The following is a 17,708-nucleotide window of genomic DNA, read 5'->3' as shown; positions in this document are numbered from 1 at the left end:
CCCGTTTAGTTTCTTTCACCATTGTTATATTTGCTTTTCCATCCACGAGCATCTATCTGTGATATATTCTTCTGGTTCTTAATATAAGACCTATTCAACTAATTTAATTAGATTAAGAAAGTTAGGTAAGTTAGTTAATTATAAGAAAAGTAACACATTTTTCTTAAAACACTATAATCATCTTTCTTAATACATCATCTCCTCTTTCTACTTGATTATGGTTGAGGGAGTATCTATAGGAGTAATTTAGAGAACATTGATAAATATGAGAAATAGGTCTTATATTTAAAACTAAAACCAACTCAACAATTAGGTCCTATATTAAGAACCGGAGGAGTATATGTATATATATCTCAATTCTCTGCGCATGACCTGAGTAGCTTGTTGGTTGCTCATAATAATTGCTGCTAAGTGGGTGCTTTTTGATATGTGAAAAGGATAATATGCAGCCGAAAGCCTGAAAAATAATACTACTAGTACATGATGTATCATAGGTGTTTAACTCCTCACAAGCTTTTATTTTTGTTTTTTAATTTTAAAAACTGTCGTTTTTAGTTATTTGATACTTTTTTTTTGGGGTAAAGGTCACAATTAGTTATCTAATATTAACATTATTAAAAAAGTGACAACATTGAAATTTTAAAAATGAACAAAATATCCTTAAATGCTGACATATTAAGTTTAAATTTTTAAAATAATAATGAATGAGACATAAAATCATCGTTATATTATTGATACTAACAGTATTATGGCAAGATGAGTAAGAAAATACTTATAAAATGAATAGACAAAATTGAAATTTTATATTAAGTTATATGACATCATGGGATCCCACTACTGTATAAATCTTTTTTTTTTTGGCCTAATCATACATTATTGATATATAAACATTCATATATCAGTAAAGAGTTTGTTCGGTATGCTTAAAATGTACTAGTTTCTGTTCTTAATATAAAATCTAATTGATTAATTTGAAAAGATTAAGAAAATATTTAAATTACTTAACTAAAAGATCCTGGTGATAATAGAACAATTTTCAATGACAAGTTTCAGAGTAAGAAATGACAATTGCTTACTTGTCATTAAAATTTACGGATAATTATTTTCTATTTTTAGAACCTCATTGTAATTCTTTCTTTAAAAACCAATTACATGGTTTGGGAAATTCTATATAGAGAAGAGAAGTTTTCAGTTGTTTTAAAATAGGCCTTTACAGTAAAAAGTAAGGTAATTGTATCGCCAAAAAAAAAGTAAGATGATAAACTGATAATACTTACCACAATTAAATTAGGTCCAAATAAATGTTGTGGTAAAACTTTAAAGTAAACCCAGATCATCATTTTTACCAAGCAATTTCTGAATTTTCTCAAATTTAAATTTAAGTGCAAAATGATGTGAGGGAATATATGGACCTCAATTAAAAAAGAAAAACGTAAGATAGAAATAGCACGAGATCTATTAATTAATGAAAAATAAAATTTATTCCTCGGAAATTATATAAAAATATCATGTGCTGTATATATGAAGGAGTTTTGCATTAGGAGTCTCCTCTCTCTCAGACTGTCGCACTCATTCATTCGGTAACTTTTGAAAATGATATTAAAAAAGTAACTAATTTTTCGTACAAACAATTGCAAAATAAGAATTCTGAAATTTCAGAGAATTGTACCTCCAGAAAAGCAAATATCAGAAGAATTCCAAACGCGTAGTAACAGTTAACTGGAACGCACTGATTTCTTTAACTTTGATTTCACACTTTTGGGGTCCATTAGAAAGGACAAAGAAAGAGCCTTATCACTTCCCAGCTGAAACCGAGTTGGCGACCCGAGTTCATGTGATATATGAATGTGAAAATCTCTTTTTCTTTGCCTAAGTTTTTCATTTTGTGATAATTGCTTTCTATTTTAGAGAGAGAAAGAACGAGCAGTATGGTTTCCAACCAAGTTGACGACTCATCAAGCTCATAAAAAGTCTGGTGATCGCAGTGGACTTCTGTTCATCTGGTTTCTGAAAATTTGCAAGCCGAGAATCTCAAGCTGAATTTTGCAAGCTTAATTATCTGGTATGACAATCAAACCGTCGTCAGTCTTTCATTTTCTGGAGCTCTCACTTACAGATATTACATTTGTTACTTGTTCTTCTTTCAACTTGCGTGGCACAGATCTGATAGAAAATACCACTCAAAACAGTACATGGTTGTGTCTAAAAGTAGCTGCAAAAAGCTTACATCTCATGGCAATAAAGTGACAACAACTGATCTTTCTTATTTTTCAGATTCAACATCTTCAAATTTACCTTTCATCAGCTTGCTGCTACGTATTTGGAGATGAAGCAGTAAAAAGATTGCTCTTCATGGAATGAAATTTTGATTTTGAAAGGGTACGCATCTGAGTTTGGAAGAAAAATAGCTTTACAATTTCAAGATTTTTCTAGCACACATGTTCTATCTATATTAGAATATTTTTATATTATCTCATAGGATACTAGTTCTAAAAAATTTTACCTTGGAAAAGTAAAAATGATAAGATTGCATTTTAACTTTTGAAAGATTGCATTTTACCAAATAAATTGAAAATGGACAACACCTACTGTTCAAGGCCTGAAACATCTTATCTACGTCCAGTCTCTCGCCAGATCTGGTCATTGCAGGCCAATTCTATTCTTCTCACTCTTGAAAATCTACAACCCCAGACCGAAAGTGCAACTTCATCTGTCACAGGTTTGAAGTAATACCCCACTCTTGAATCAAAGTCTCATTTTTTCCCACTTTATTCATTCACATGTTTCTTTTGCCATTGTTCTATTTGCTTTGCCATACATACGCATCTATCTGTGATCTTTCTCAATTCTCAAAGTATGACAAGCTTGTTAGTTGCTGATAATCACTGCTGCCACTTTTAGACTACATGTTTCCTTCTTTCACCTTTGCATCTATCTGCTACAAGAAATAGAATCATAAAACACTAAATTTTGTTACTCTAATATCTGGACATTGCCGGCGGGGCCAAAAAAACCTGTCATCACAGCAAGAAAGGTGAACAAAAACAATTGATCTTTCTATAGTTTACTCTGGATTAAAAAAAATCGTTATTCTCATCTTGATGACCTCTTGATGATATCTTCATGACAGATTAAGTACCTAAGATGCTTCAATTCTTCAAAATGAAATTTTGAGTTAATCATTTGATGAATGGGTCTCCTTTTAGGTTTCTATTAGTATTGAATGGCAGAGGTGGGAGTGTCGGTGGCAGCAAAACTTGCTGAATATTTGGTGCATCCAACTTTACAGCAGCTGCAATATTTGTTCTGTGTGGGCAAAATCTCCAAAAATGTTGAGATCAGAAAGGAGGAGCTGATACTGAAGCAAGGGAGGGTGCAGGAACGCGTTCAAGAGGCCGTCAACAGGACTGAGAGGATTGATGATGAGGTTCACAGGTGGAAGAATGACGTGAAGAGCCTCATAGCAGAGGTGGAGAATTTGGAGGAAAGACTAAGGGCTAATCATGGGTGCCTTCGAGGGTTGTGTCCTACTTGGAGGAGATATTATCTCTGCAAAAAGTTGGCTAAGACAATCCGGAGGATGATTGATCTAATTACAAAGAGTAATCGCTTGGATCCATTTTCCCATCCCGTTATTGTTCCAGATATAGTGTATCACTCTTCACAAAACTTCAAGCTCTTCAACTCTACACAAATGGCTTTTGACCAGTTGTGGGAGGCTTTGCAAAATGAGGGTAGCTCCGTGATTGGACTTTGGGGAATGGGAGGGTCAGGGAAAACCACCTTGGTGACAGAAGTGGGAAAGAAAGCCAAAGAGTCACAACTCTTCGACAGAGTTGTGATTGCCACAATTTCTCAAAGTTTAGATATCATGCAAATTCAGGATGAAATTGCTGACTCGTTGGGGCTCAAGTTAGAAGAAAAATCTAAAACAGGAAGGGCAAAAAGAATTGCACTACGATTACAAGGCGGAAAACCGATTTTGGTAATACTGGATGATATATGGGCTAAGCTAAATCTTGAGCACATAGGGATTCCCATGGGGGGAAATCTTCAAAGGAGTTGCAAAGTTGTCCTGACCACACGCCTTTTAGAAGTATGTACCTTGATGGAATGTCAAAAGACAATCAAACTTGATTTGTTAAAAGAAGATGAAGCTTGGATTTTGTTTCAAAGTCATGCTAATGTCAATGATGCTGCTCAACAAGATATGGCACGACAAATCGCTATGGAATGTAAGGGCCTACCCATTGCGATTGTAGCTGTGGGTACTTGCTTGAAAGAAAAAGGAGTTGATGAGATGAAGGTAATGTTGCATCAGTTGAGGAATGCGAAAGCAACCAATGTGAATAAAGGAGTAAGGGATGCTTTTACTTGTCTTGAATTAAGCTATGATAATTTGGCAACCCGAGAAGCCAAGTTGTTATTGTTAATGTGTGCTATGTTTCCTGAAGATCATAATATTAGTGTTGAAGACCTTTTCAGATATGGAGTGGGTTTAGGCCTATGTGAAGATGTAGACTCATTTGAAATAGCAAGGTGCCAAGTTATAACAACTATCAATGATCTCATCAACTCCTCATTGTTGATGTGTTCTTCAAAATTCAACACAAATGCACAAGAATATGTGACAATGCATGATATGGTTCGTGATTTTGCATTGTGGAAAGCATCTAAAGAGGATCGTACCATTGGGGTAAGTTGTGGAAAGGAATTGAATGAAGTGATTGCTGATGAAGTGGTGAAAAATTGTTATGCTGTATCTTCATGGTATGAGAACAATAAACACTTTGAATTTCCTTCTCAATTGGATGTCTTTCAATTTCCTTCTCAATTGGATGCTCCAAAGCTTGAGTTTCTGTTGTTACAATCTGGAAAACTCTTGGATATCTCAGATGCATCATTTGAAGGAACTAAAGGACTGAAGGCGTTAATTATTAGCTCCTCCTATTTTGGGCAGCCCAATGCTAGACTATTACAACATCAATCAATCCAACACTTGTCTAATCTTCGAACTTTGCAATTGCAAGGTTGGAATTTACGTGACATCTCTTTTGTGGTAAGCCTTACAAGACTTGAAATTCTTGACTTGCAAAGAAGTATGTTTGAAAGATTGCCAAATGGAATTGAAAATTTAAATAAGCTGAAGTTGTTAGATTTGTCAGATTGTTACATAGGTGAATGTTGTTGCAAAGTAATAGGAAGATGCTCACAGTTAGAAGAGTTGTATGTTACCATGCATTGTCCACAGTCAAAAATTGCAAAATGCTATGAATGCCTTATGGCCCCTACTGCTTTGATTAAACTGAGAAGGTATAGGATAGGAATTGGGGAGCATAAATTGATGTCTCAAAAGGAAAGTGCAAGATATTTACGCTTGGTTCAGTTAAATATCGCCATGTTAGGTGTAGGAATCAAGGATCTTGCACAAAGAGCAACTACAATTAAATTTCATGAGCTTGAGGGAGGCAGCAGAAGTTTCATGCCTAATGTTGTTCAAGCTATCGGAGCCATGAATGAGTTAACTAAGCTCTGTCTTGGAAGGTGTTCAGAGATGGAATGCATTGTTGACAAAATTAATACTCATGAAGATGCGATTTCCCCAAGATTGGATGAGTTAGTGCTAAAAGATATGGATAATCTTCAACAACTACATCGTGGTCTTTCTTCTTTTAGCTTGTTCCAAAAGCTAGAAACACTACGTATATCCAATTGCCCTCAGTTGCTCCATATATTCCCTGCTGATTGCAACATAGGCAATCTTAAGTTTCTCAATATTTTTGGTTGTCCAAGGTTGACATCTCTCTTCCCTGTCTCTGCTGTGTGCACTCTGTTGTCCTTACAAGAGCTCCAAATAGAAAGGTGCAATGAACTGAAGCATGTAATAGAAGGAGAGGGTGGTGGTGATGCATTGGAAAGACTATGTATATCCAATTGCCCTCAGTTGCTCCATATATTCCCTGCTGATTGCAACATAGGCAATCTTAAGTTTCTCAATATTTTTGGTTGTCCGAGGTTGACATCTCTCTTCCCTGTCTCTGCTGTGTGCACTCTGCTGTCCTTACAAGAGCTCCAAATAGAAAGGTGCAATGAACTGAAGCATGTAATAGAAGGAGAGGGTGGTGGTGATGCATTGGAAAGACTATATATATCCAATTGCCCTCAGTTGCTCCATATATTCCCTGCTGATTGCAACTTAGGCAATCTTAAGTTTCTCAATATTTTTGGTTGTCCGAAGTTAACATCTCTCTTCCCTGTCTCTGTTGTGTGCACTCTATTGTCATTACGAGAGCTCCGAATACAAAGTTGCAGTGAACTGAAGCATGTTTTAGAGGGAGAGAGTGATGGTGATGCATGGGAGAATTTGAGCTTCCCAAAATTGAAAATTTTGTCTGTTGGTGATTGCTGCAAATTAGAATCTGTATGCTCAGTCTTTTTAGCTCAAAGGTTTGTACAATTGCAGCGTCTATCCATAACAAATGCTCCTCAAATGAAATTTGTGTTCGGTGAAAATGCTGATGAAGAACAACCACTGCGTGATCAAGATGAGACTCAAATAGCTCTTTCTCTTTTGGAATACCTCACACTAACAAGTCTTCCAAACCTTGTCGGAATTTGCTCAGAGAGGTATCATCTAAGGGGGCCATCTATAAAGACAATAGAATGGAAGGATTGTCCAAATCTGGTACGTGTTTGCCTCACATATTGTAATTTGATTTGCAAAAAAAAAAAAGTTGAAATTGCTTTTTTTTTTTTTTAGTTTATGTAAAAAGACATCTTTGTTTACACGTCTAATTTTTTCTTTATCATCCACAAAATAGCAAATAATGTTCAAGTGAATAGATCTTGAGAGATGAGTTAGTCAATTAATTCATTCACATTTTGTTATTTAAAATAAGAAATAAAATTAAAATATCTAAAATCATGCATAATTTTTTTGAGCATTTGAATTTCACTCTGCTTTTGGTTTAGAATTACTCTGCATTACGGAAATAAAAATGCAATGACCAATAACAACTTTTGTTACCATTTCAACGGCCCACAATAAACATTGACTCTTATGGGCCCCTCTTTATAATTTTTCCTTGACTTCATTGATTGTGAAATCTATTTTCTTATATATGCGTATGGTTTATCTTTATTTGTTTAATTTATCAAAAAATTGATAGCCTAAGTCTATGCAAGAATGATACATATAGAATTTTAATCAATCTCGATTTATTGTTTTTTTAGGAATTATGTTAATTGATATCATTTTCTTTATTCCTTTTTTTCCTTTCACAAAGGATTTGCAGGAACTTGAGAGCCACCAGAGGAATGAAGAACACAAGTCATTGACAACTATAGAAAGTATTCAACTTCATAACTGTGGAGTAGAATCCATTTCCCTCTATAAGACAGGCGTTGAAGAACAATATCCAACATTTCAATCCCTTAAAGAACTAGCCTTGCGAAATCATGCAAGATTGAAATTTGTCTTTTCTGCTCACATGTGTCAAAGTCTTCCAGAGTTAACTTCTGTAACCATATCTTGCTGTGAGGAGTTGGAGGCGATCTTTTCGGAGAATGAAGAGACTCAGAAAAATCCACCTAATGCTGAATCTTGTCTCCCGAAATTGAAGACGTTGAGAGTCTCTGGGTGCAACAAGCTTAAATTCATTTTATCTTTCATGATTGGTCCTACTGTCTCAATGCTGCCACAACTAAGCACTCTAGCCATATCAAATTCTTCCGAAATGGAAGAAATTTTCAAATGCCCAAATATTGAAGATCATCACATTGATAGTAGTGAAAAGGAGATTACATTCCCGAACATGAAATATCTGGAACTTAAGAACTTGCCAAGACTTGTTAATGTCTGCCAAGGATTCAAGTTGCAGACAGGGGAGTTTTACATGGTTGCGGTTCATGACTGCCCAAAACTTATGCCAATTATGGGTGCATCTATTCATTGGACTAAAGAGGTAACGAATATTCTGCATTTGTATTTCTCCATATTGCAAATATTTTTTTTTGTTGCAAAATTAATTAAATTCATGCGAGCTGAACATTTAATACTTTCAATTTTTTGTTTTTAATGTTTTGTTCATTTAAGCTCATGAACTGCGGTCTAATACATTCATTCGTTTCACATGCATATGAACAAGACATCTCTACATACAAAAAGCTGCTTCAAAAAACGAATCATTCTGCATTTCATGAAAGAAACCAAACGAACTACGGTTTAGTTTGTCAACTTGTGACTAGTTTGGTACTGCCGATACAAATACGATGTAAATTTTCTTCCACCATGTTATCTCACAATCAATGATAGTTCAAGTCATAGAAGTTGAAGAGAAGAAGGATTTCAGCAATGCAGAGCATTATATATTTCCGGTTTTACCATGATTCTGCCATGTAGACAAGCAATTGACTAAGATATCATATATTCTTGCATACAAATCGAAGTTACCAAATTAAGAACTGCATATCTTAACTTGTACAAATAGGTACAGATGTTGAATGTACTGCAATCTCTTCCTTTTCATAACCTTTATCAAGGAACTTAGAATATTTTATTCCCTCACCTTTCACTTCTCTGTTATATGCAGGGACTTGTAAGGAAGTATGTGTTGAGATACAGCCAATTGGATAACAATGAGGCTCTCAATAATCTTCCACTTTCTGTTCTAAATATTGGAGAGCTTGATATTCAAAGTCCTAGAGTTGAACACGAGCGGCGAGTGATTGTTAATGATGAGCAAGAAGAAGCCAATAACTCAGAAATGTTGAGATCAGAAGAGCAAATGGTGGGAGGTCTTGTTCCCACGCAAGTGTTGAGCTTTCAACATCTTCATTCCTTAGAAGTAACTCACAATAAAAAGTTGAAGTTTTTGTTCTCAAGAAGCACTATTGTCCATACCAGCCTTCCCAAGCTAACTTCCCTAACCTTATCTGATTGTGAGGAATTAGAGGTGATTTTTAGACAAAGCAGTGAAGGTGATGCGAACTACAGTGAGACAATTGTGCTTTCCAGCTTGAGGACGATAGAGCTAACAAATTTGTCAAATTTGACAAGTGTTTGTCAAGGATTGCAGATTTAGGTGCAGTTAAGCAGCATCAGCATACGGAACTGCCCAAAATTTGTGGATTCAACTTTGGGAAGGGCTCTTCAACAATTGGGAACAATATCGGTATGAATGAATATTCCATATCATCTTGATTTAGAGTCTTCAAAATTAGATGGAATATATGCTATTAGAATCATTATATATATATATATATATCTCTCATTTGGGTAGCTGTATAAATTATATAGGGAATTTATAAATTACAAGGAGATTTTCAAGGACGTGAAGAAGGAAAAAAAAATACTTGATGTATGGACACAAATAGCTTTTCTTTCAATTTCAGATCACAATGGATGAAATTATATGGAATATATGTGTGTGTGTTGTGAGACTTCATTTCACGTTTTTTTTAATATTCATTAAATATATTCTTTTAAAATTTTTCATATCAAAATTGTGACTATGAAATTTCACCCCAGAAAAAATGGCAGTAAAAGAATAATTGTGTGCGTGGTGATTCACAGACTATTTTGATAAAAAATATATTTTATAGGAAATTAATCTAAATCAATTATAAATTTGTTTTTTTTTATCCTGTAACCATATACTGATGATATATAAATATTTGTACATCAGTAGAAAGCGAGGAGTTTGCTTGGTATGCTTACAATGTATCTAACTTTTTTAAATCGAGGTTTTAAAAAAGAAAATTTGAATGCTCTAAATTTTATTGATGTGAATAAATTTGTCCGTTTTTCTTTAAAAAAATGAAATTGCAATTGCCACAGGTTTCGATAGAAGCTTCAAGTGTTCAAACTTCATCAAATGGAGAAAAAGAATTGCCAGTAAATGAAGAAAAAGGGACGGTGGTGATCTCAGGAGCAGAGCACTTGTGTTTGGAGGATTCAATGAACCTCGTATCTGTATGGGAGGGTCCCGGTTTCATGGTCTTTCAAAATCTGTATGGGAGGATGCATTTGGAAAATTGAAGTGTATGTTCCCAAACACTGTGATCAGAAGCCTACCACGTTTGGAGGATCTAAGCATTGAAGAATGTGAAGAGATGGAGGAAATGATGTCATCAGAGGAAGAGCATCACTACTTTCCAAATGCATCCTCCTCTCATTCCTTCTGCTTCCCACAACTTGAATATCTTAGAGTCTTAAGATGCAGAAAGTTGAAATGGCTCTTCCCCTCTCCACCCTCTACTCAACATCATCTTCCACAGTTGGATCGTTTGTGGATTGATGAGTGCTCTGAGCTAAGAGGACTTTTTAATTGTGAACCTGAAATCCAAGAGGAAGGGTTTTACAACAACGTACTTCCAAAACTGTCATGTCCAGATATTACAGATTGTCCCACCTTCTCTAAAACCACACTCGCGGCTCTTCAAAGGTGTGCACATTTGACTTTAGATTGTTCTGTTTTTTTTCCCTTTTGAATTTCTTCTTTTTCTTTTTCCCGGTAATATATTTTTTGATTGCATACACTTAGAAATTTTGGCATGGCACACCATACAAAGTTTTGTATCTTTTGATTTTTGAATTTATTTATAAAAAGAATTACAGTAAAAGGCCAAATTCACAAATTAACTATTTACCTCTCACACAATGCATGTTTGCTAGTAGACAGTCAGCATTTACCGTTTACGTAATACAAATTTACAACTAAATCTGAAACAGATTCAACATTATTTAGTACTTAAATAACACAAAATTAATGCCGGAATAATGCTAATTATTGTGATTAGTGGCCCTTAGGCCTGATTTTTTTCTTATTTATATACCATCTCCTAGCTCCCCGATACATGCTGCATATATGTTTTCCTCAGATCTATTATTTACTCTTCTAACTGTCATTTTTCTCATATTCGCTCAGTCTCGCAAAGAAAAACCTACGACGGATGGGGGGATGGTCCTAGCAGGGAATTAGTACGGTCTGCTTCTGTTGATCACTTTTTTTTTGATGCATTATTGCATTCAATAATCAAAACATTGCAGAAGGCATTCGTATTTGTATCATTTTTATTTAAATACTCCGGGTTGTTGCTTCCATACATACACAAATACTACTTTCTCAACTTTCAATCAACACCTTTTGTGAGGCAGCATATATGACTTTTTATAATTATTTTTTTTATTTTTGCCTTAATTTTTACAATGAAAAGGGTTTTTACTTACTTTTGCTTAAAAGAATTAATAAGTCGAAATGACCTCAAAATGATCAAGAATGAAATAACATGTCAATGCTTCTTCCAATTCAATGAATAAAATTTTCAAAGACGGCTTTAATATTCTTTTGTTTGGTGCAAATTAGAAAGAAGGACTTATAGCCACTGATATTTATTGAAGATGAATTATAATAATTGTAATTATTTAAAGGATCATCTGTCAAAATAAAAATTTTAAAATACTAAATTGCCTCAATTTTTTTAAAAGAAAAAACCTAATTAACCTTTTCCAACCAAGGTTATATCCATATCATCGATATATAATTTAATTATTAATATTGGCATCTATTCATTTACATCATCAAGTTTTTTTTGCCTGATTGATATTATCTATATTTATGTTGATTAATTAAACTCTATTCAATATAAACTAAAAAAACATAAGAAATTTTATAGATGTTAAAAAATCATTATTCTCCATAAAAAAATTAAAATTTATATTTACATTTAAGTTTTTAGTCTTTTTAAATAATTACAATTTTTATAATCCTCGCTAATAAATATTATTTTCTCTAGGTCTTTCTCTCCAATTTTCCCTTTTTTGTTTTTTTTTATTGAGCAATCTTAAAAAATTGAGTTTAGAATATAAACAGTATTAGAAAATTTTATCCATAGAAATACTGATGACGTGACCATTCATGTGTTTGGAAATCTTGTGACCAAACCAACTATAGAATGGTTTTGTTTCTCCAAATTTACAAAAGGTATGTTTTCAAAAGTTTGTAAAACGGTGACGGTAATAGAATTTTCCAATCCGATAATGCTAAAGAAAGTACTTGCAGAGTCTCCCACTTGGCCATTTCTATTGATGAGCTTCAATAATTGAACACATTTTTAAGAAGGTTTTGAAAAAAAAAATAGAGAAAACCAAATGATCAAATGGAATTATGAATGTTCCGGTTAAAAAACAGAAATAAATGGGTACATTCCAACGAAATAAATAAATAAGCAAATGGGTATATTTGGAGTCCTTTGATCCCCTAATTTCTTTAACTCTTCCTTCAAGTAAACCAAGTTTAGTGCATTTCACTAAGCTCCAAATTATCAACTACCAAGAGACCCCATTGACCATTGTCTTTCATTTGGGGTCTACAAAAATGGAAAAATTGACAAGAATTGGGTTTATTTGCCCTTTGTTTTGGGCCTTTTTTAATATAAGAACTGTTATATTAAAATTGTTTTCTTTAAAATTTTTATGCAAAATAAAAGTTATTTTGACGTTAGTTAAAAGTAGCTTTCTTACTCTGGTTTAGGGCTAATTAGTGGTTGTTGAATTACTCATTACTTAATAAGATTGGATTTGTTGTGATCCTCCACTTGCTTTTGTTTGTGCTTTAGTTTACAAGCCTGGATCAACCCACGTTAGCACCTAAATAAAATACACTAGCGACTTGCATTTGTTCAAGGCATAGCTTAACGGCAGTGGGATTAATAATGAAAAACACTTTGATAATTATCGCTTTCTGCCTTCACCTAAAAAACTTGTGATTATTGACGGAATTCAACAATGGAATTACTAACGGACCAGTGATAGAATTAAAATTTTATGACAAAAGTTAGCGACGAAATCACTAAAAAAAATTAGTGATGAAATTACTGTCAGATTATCGATGGAATGGAATTCTGCAGGCAATTTGTTGGTATATCTAGCAATGTAATTTCTGTTGGTAATCTATCAAAATTAGTGACAGATCCAATAATTTTTTCATTGTTAATTCTATCAGTAATAAGCTATTTTTTGTAGTGCTTTTCTTGTAGGGTGATTTTCTTCCATTAAGTGAAGGATGACAAAAAAATAATGATTCACACAGAAAATCATCGTTTGAGACTTTGAGTCTAACAATATTAGTGTTAATTATATGACTACAAAGATACCTTATAAACTGAACCGACCAAATTGAAAATAAATGATGGTATAACAAACAGATGATTAATTTCCCAGATAAACTGATGCAAAATAAAAATCCGGAAATTTGGAAAAAAAGAAAAAGAAAATCATAAGATTGCTTTCTTTATTTTTTAACTTTCACTTTTACATGTGGTCTGAAGGCACCTGGAAAGCAAGCAGGGACAAGGTGCCCCTAAACGCGTAATGACAATCAAGTGGTGAAGGACAATCATTAGCGACACCGCGTATTTCTTTGACTTTCTAATGCTTTTAAGTATATTTGCATTTGGTTTATTTTTTTTTTTCAAACGTGATTTTAAAATATTTTAGGTTTGGATATGATAAAAAATAATTCTTATTAAAAAAATTTTCAAACTACTTAAAAATTTCTCAAGAATAACTTTTCAAAATATCACCTGTGTGGTCCCACAAGATTTTATTTTTGGTCTGTCAAATAAAAAAATGTCTTTTAAGTTTTCTTGGCATGATATCATGAATTAGAAACGTCAATGTTAAAAATATTAAATATTGATAAAATATTTTTAAATACTGGCATATCAAACTTACGTTTTGGAAAAAAAATAATGATTCATACAAAAAATAATCATTTGAGTCTAACAATATGAGTTAGCCTTAATCGTATGGCTACAAAGATACCTTATAAAACGAAGCAACCAAATTGAAAAATGGTATAACAAAAAGATGATTAATTTCCCAGATAAAATAATGCAAAATAAAAATTCCGAAATTTTGCAAAACAGAAAAAGAAAGTCTTGAGATTTTTTTTTTTTTTTAAACTTTCACTTTTACATCTGGTCTAAAGACACCTGGAATGGAAAGCAAGTAGTAGGGACAAGGTGTCCCCAAACGCGTAATAACAATCAAGTGTCGGAAGGCCTGATTTTGTTGACCTTTTGATTTCATATGCTGAATTTAAAGTTCACTTTCAGAGAAAAGGAAAGGAAAGGAAAGGAAAACGAAAGAGCACTATCAATTCTCTACGTATGATATGAGTAGCCTGATTCAGATTCATCTCATTTTTCCCCCCACTTTAATTATTCTTTCACACACGTACACCCGTTTAGTTTCTTTCACCATTGTTATATTTGCTTTTCCATCCATGAGCATCTATTTGTGATATATTTCTCCGTCTTTAATATAAGACTTATTTAACTAATTTTAATTAGATTAAGAAAATTAGGTAAGTTAGTTAATTATAAGAAAAGTGACATCTTTCTTAATACCCCCTCTCCCTTTTCTACTTGATTATGGTTGAGAGAGTATCTATAAGGATAATTTAGAGAAAATTGATAAATATGAAAAATAGTTCTTATATTTAAAACCAAAACCAATTCAATAATTAGGTTCTATATTAAGGATTAGAAAAATATACGTATATATATATCTCAATTCTCTGCGCATGACATGAGTAGCTTGTTGGTTGCTAATAATTGCTGCCAAGTGGGTGCTTTTTGATAAGTGAAAAGGATAATATGCAGCCGAAAGCCTGAAAAATAATACTACTAGTACATGATGTATCATAGGTGTTTAACTCCTCACAAGCTTTTATTTTTGTTTTTTAATTTTACAAAATGTCGTTTTTAGTTAAAATTAGATAGTATTTTTTTTTTGGTTGATAAAGGTCAAAATTAGTTATCTAATAATAACATTATTAAAAAAATGATAACATTGAAATTTTAAAAATAGACAAATTATTCTTAGATGCTGACATATTGAGTTTAAATTTTTAAAATAATGATTGATGAGACATAAAATCATCGTTATATTATTAATACTAACCGTATTATGACTAGATGAGTAAGAAAATACTTATAAAATGAATGGACCAAATTGAAATTTTATATAAAATTATATGACATCATGGGATCCCGCTACTGTGTAAATCAAATAGTTGCAACTGCAATTAGGAATGTATCATTTTTTTTTTTGCCCCGTAATCATACATTATTGATATATAAACATTCGTATTCGGTCAAAAAAGATATATAAACATTCGTATATCAGTAAAGAGTTTGTTCGGTATGCTTAATTCTTAATATAAGACCTAATTGATTAATTTAGAAAGATTAAGAAAATTACTAAATTACTTAGTTATAAAATATGTTAAAACATGAAATTTAACTTTCCGTTTGCTGTTACCTATCTAAGGATGAAGCAGTAAAACATTTATGTTGCAGATCAATAAAAATTTGATTTTGAAACGGGACGTACCTGGGTTGAAGGTGAAGCGGTGCGCTCCGAGAACTACATATATTATTAATTAATTAGTTCAATCCATGAATTAATTAATGCCTGAATATTCTAAGTTTTACAAAATTCTATATCAATAAAATAAAAACTGTGTTTCTCTACAATGACACTGTTTTTATATTTTTATTTTTTTGGACTAAATATTTTATATTTCTATTAAAATCAAACATATTTTTATTCTAATATTGATTTGCACAATAAACTGTTTTGAAAACTTAAATTAGGGAGAATTACTGTAAAATCCCAAATAATGAACATAATTACTAAAAAGCCCTAATGATAATAGAACAATAACAAATTTCATAGTAGGAAATGATAATTGCTCACTTGTCATTAAAATTTACTGATAATTATTTTCTATTTTTAGAATCTCATTGTAATTCTTCCTTTAAAAACCAGTTATATGGTTTGGGAAATTCCATAAAAAAAGGGAATTTTTCAATTGCTTTAAAATAGATTTTTACAGTAAAAAGTAAGGTAACTTATCGTTCAAAAAAAAAAAAGGTAAGATGATAAACTGATAATACGTACCACAATTAAATTAGGTCCAAATAAATTTTGTAGTTGAGACTTTAAAGTCAACCTAGATCATTATTTTTGCAAGCAATTTCTGAATTTTCTCAAATTTAAATTTAAGTGCAAAATGATGTGATGGAATATATGGACCTCATTAAAATGCAAACATTCATATTTAAATACATTAAAACCAATTCAAAAGCATTCCACAAACTAAAATAATATTATATATGACACTAAAATATATGCAGACCAGGAAAAAAAAAAGGTAAGATAGAAAGAGCATAAGATGAATTAATTAATGAAAAATAAAATTTATTCCTCGGAAATTATAATGATGTTTTATATAAAAATATTAGGGGAAATTGCAAAAAAAGACCTTGGAATTGCAAAAACGCAGATAGGGACCCTTGACAACTTCACTTTGGGTTTTGACAACTTCAGGACATATTATTCTTGTCAAAACCCAAAGTGAAGTTGTCAAGGGTCCCTATCTGCGTTTTTGCAATTCCAAGGTCTTTTTTTGCAATTTTCCCAAAATATTATGTGTTGCATATAGGAAGGAGTTTTGCATTAGGAGTCTCCTCTCTCTCAAAGTGTCGTACTCATTCATTCGGTAACTTTTGAAAATGATATAAAAAGTAATTAATTTTTCATACAAACAAATGCAAAATAAGAATTCTGAAATTTCAGAGAAGTGTACCTTACATATCAGAAGAATTCCAAACGCGTAATAACAGTTAACTGGAACGCACTGATTTCTTCCCCTTTTTCAACTTTGATTTCACATTAGAAAGGACAAAGAAAGAGCCTTATCACTTCCTAGCTCCAACCGAGTTGCCGACCCAAGTTCATGTGATATATGAATATGAAAATCTCCTTTTCTTCGCCTCTAAGTTTTCTAGGTTGTTCATTTTGTGATCATTGCTTTCTATTGGAGGAGAGAAAGGAAACCAACAAGAATTTGTGGGAACCCATTTTTTTACTTTTTCAATTTGGGTTTAATGCTTTTAGGCACATTTTCCTTTGATTTAGTATAGGTAAGGGTTAACGGCGAGTATGATGGATTGTTGATAAAATTAATTTATAAAATCGATTTTATTGAATTATGATTTATAACAACTGGTACTTTTTTTAGGAAGTCACAACTTTGGCTTTCAAAATTGATTATGAATGTTATTTTAAATTTATAAAGGTGATTTTAAAATTCGTTATGATAACAAAATGATTTTAAGAATAATTAGAAATTACTTAGAATAGTTCTAAAAGTAATCACCTATGCAGTCCCTTCAAGAAAGACCCATACATAGTAAACGAGTATATATCGTATCTAAATTGATTTTTAATTTTATTGTTCTTATTTATTTATGCTCATAAATAAAAAATATAGAAAAATACAATTATTTTTTTAAATAATATAGCTTGGTTTCTGTCTAATGAGAAGAGAATTGCACATCTTATATGACCATAATAATGGACACATGTTACTAACAGCTGTGTAAGAAGGAGCATACAAGTTAGAATCCCAGAAAGCGTATTTGTTGGGAGGGTTATTCTTTAATCGCTTCAGGCCCGAAAGAAATTAGTTTCAAATCCAATGTAATTTAGGGATACCCTTGATTCATCTAAAAAAAATAATGGCCATAACCAAAAAAATAATAATAATAATGGCCACACGCTTTCGGTCCCAAAGAAGATAGATAGAAACTTCGGTCCTCTCACGAGGACTGACAAGAGTTTTCATTTTTTGTAA

General features: G+C 32.3%; 1 protein-coding gene across 1 annotated transcript; it reads left to right on the top strand.

Moving 5' to 3' along the window:
* The first annotated feature begins 2,574 nt into the window (after window positions 1-2,574).
* LOC114755352 (disease resistance protein At4g27190-like) lies at window positions 2,575-9,083 on the top strand. Its single transcript, XM_028944229.1, has 4 exons — window positions 2,575-2,719; window positions 3,231-6,685; window positions 7,296-7,964; window positions 8,592-9,083. Exons 1-4 carry the CDS (start codon window positions 2,575-2,577, stop codon window positions 9,081-9,083), a joined length of 4,761 nt encoding a protein of 1,586 aa, XP_028800062.1.
* Window positions 9,084-17,708: the final 8,625 nt, after the last annotated feature.

This window comes from Neltuma alba, unplaced genomic scaffold (assembly GCF_004799145.2).
Source record: "Neltuma alba isolate B1F8T4 unplaced genomic scaffold, ASM479914v2 tig00010252_pilon, whole genome shotgun sequence".
In the NCBI taxonomy this organism is placed as follows: Eukaryota; Viridiplantae; Streptophyta; class Magnoliopsida; order Fabales; family Fabaceae; genus Neltuma; species Neltuma alba.
Note: the sequence above shows the minus strand (reverse complement) of the source record. Positions and strands in the feature narration are given on the sequence as shown.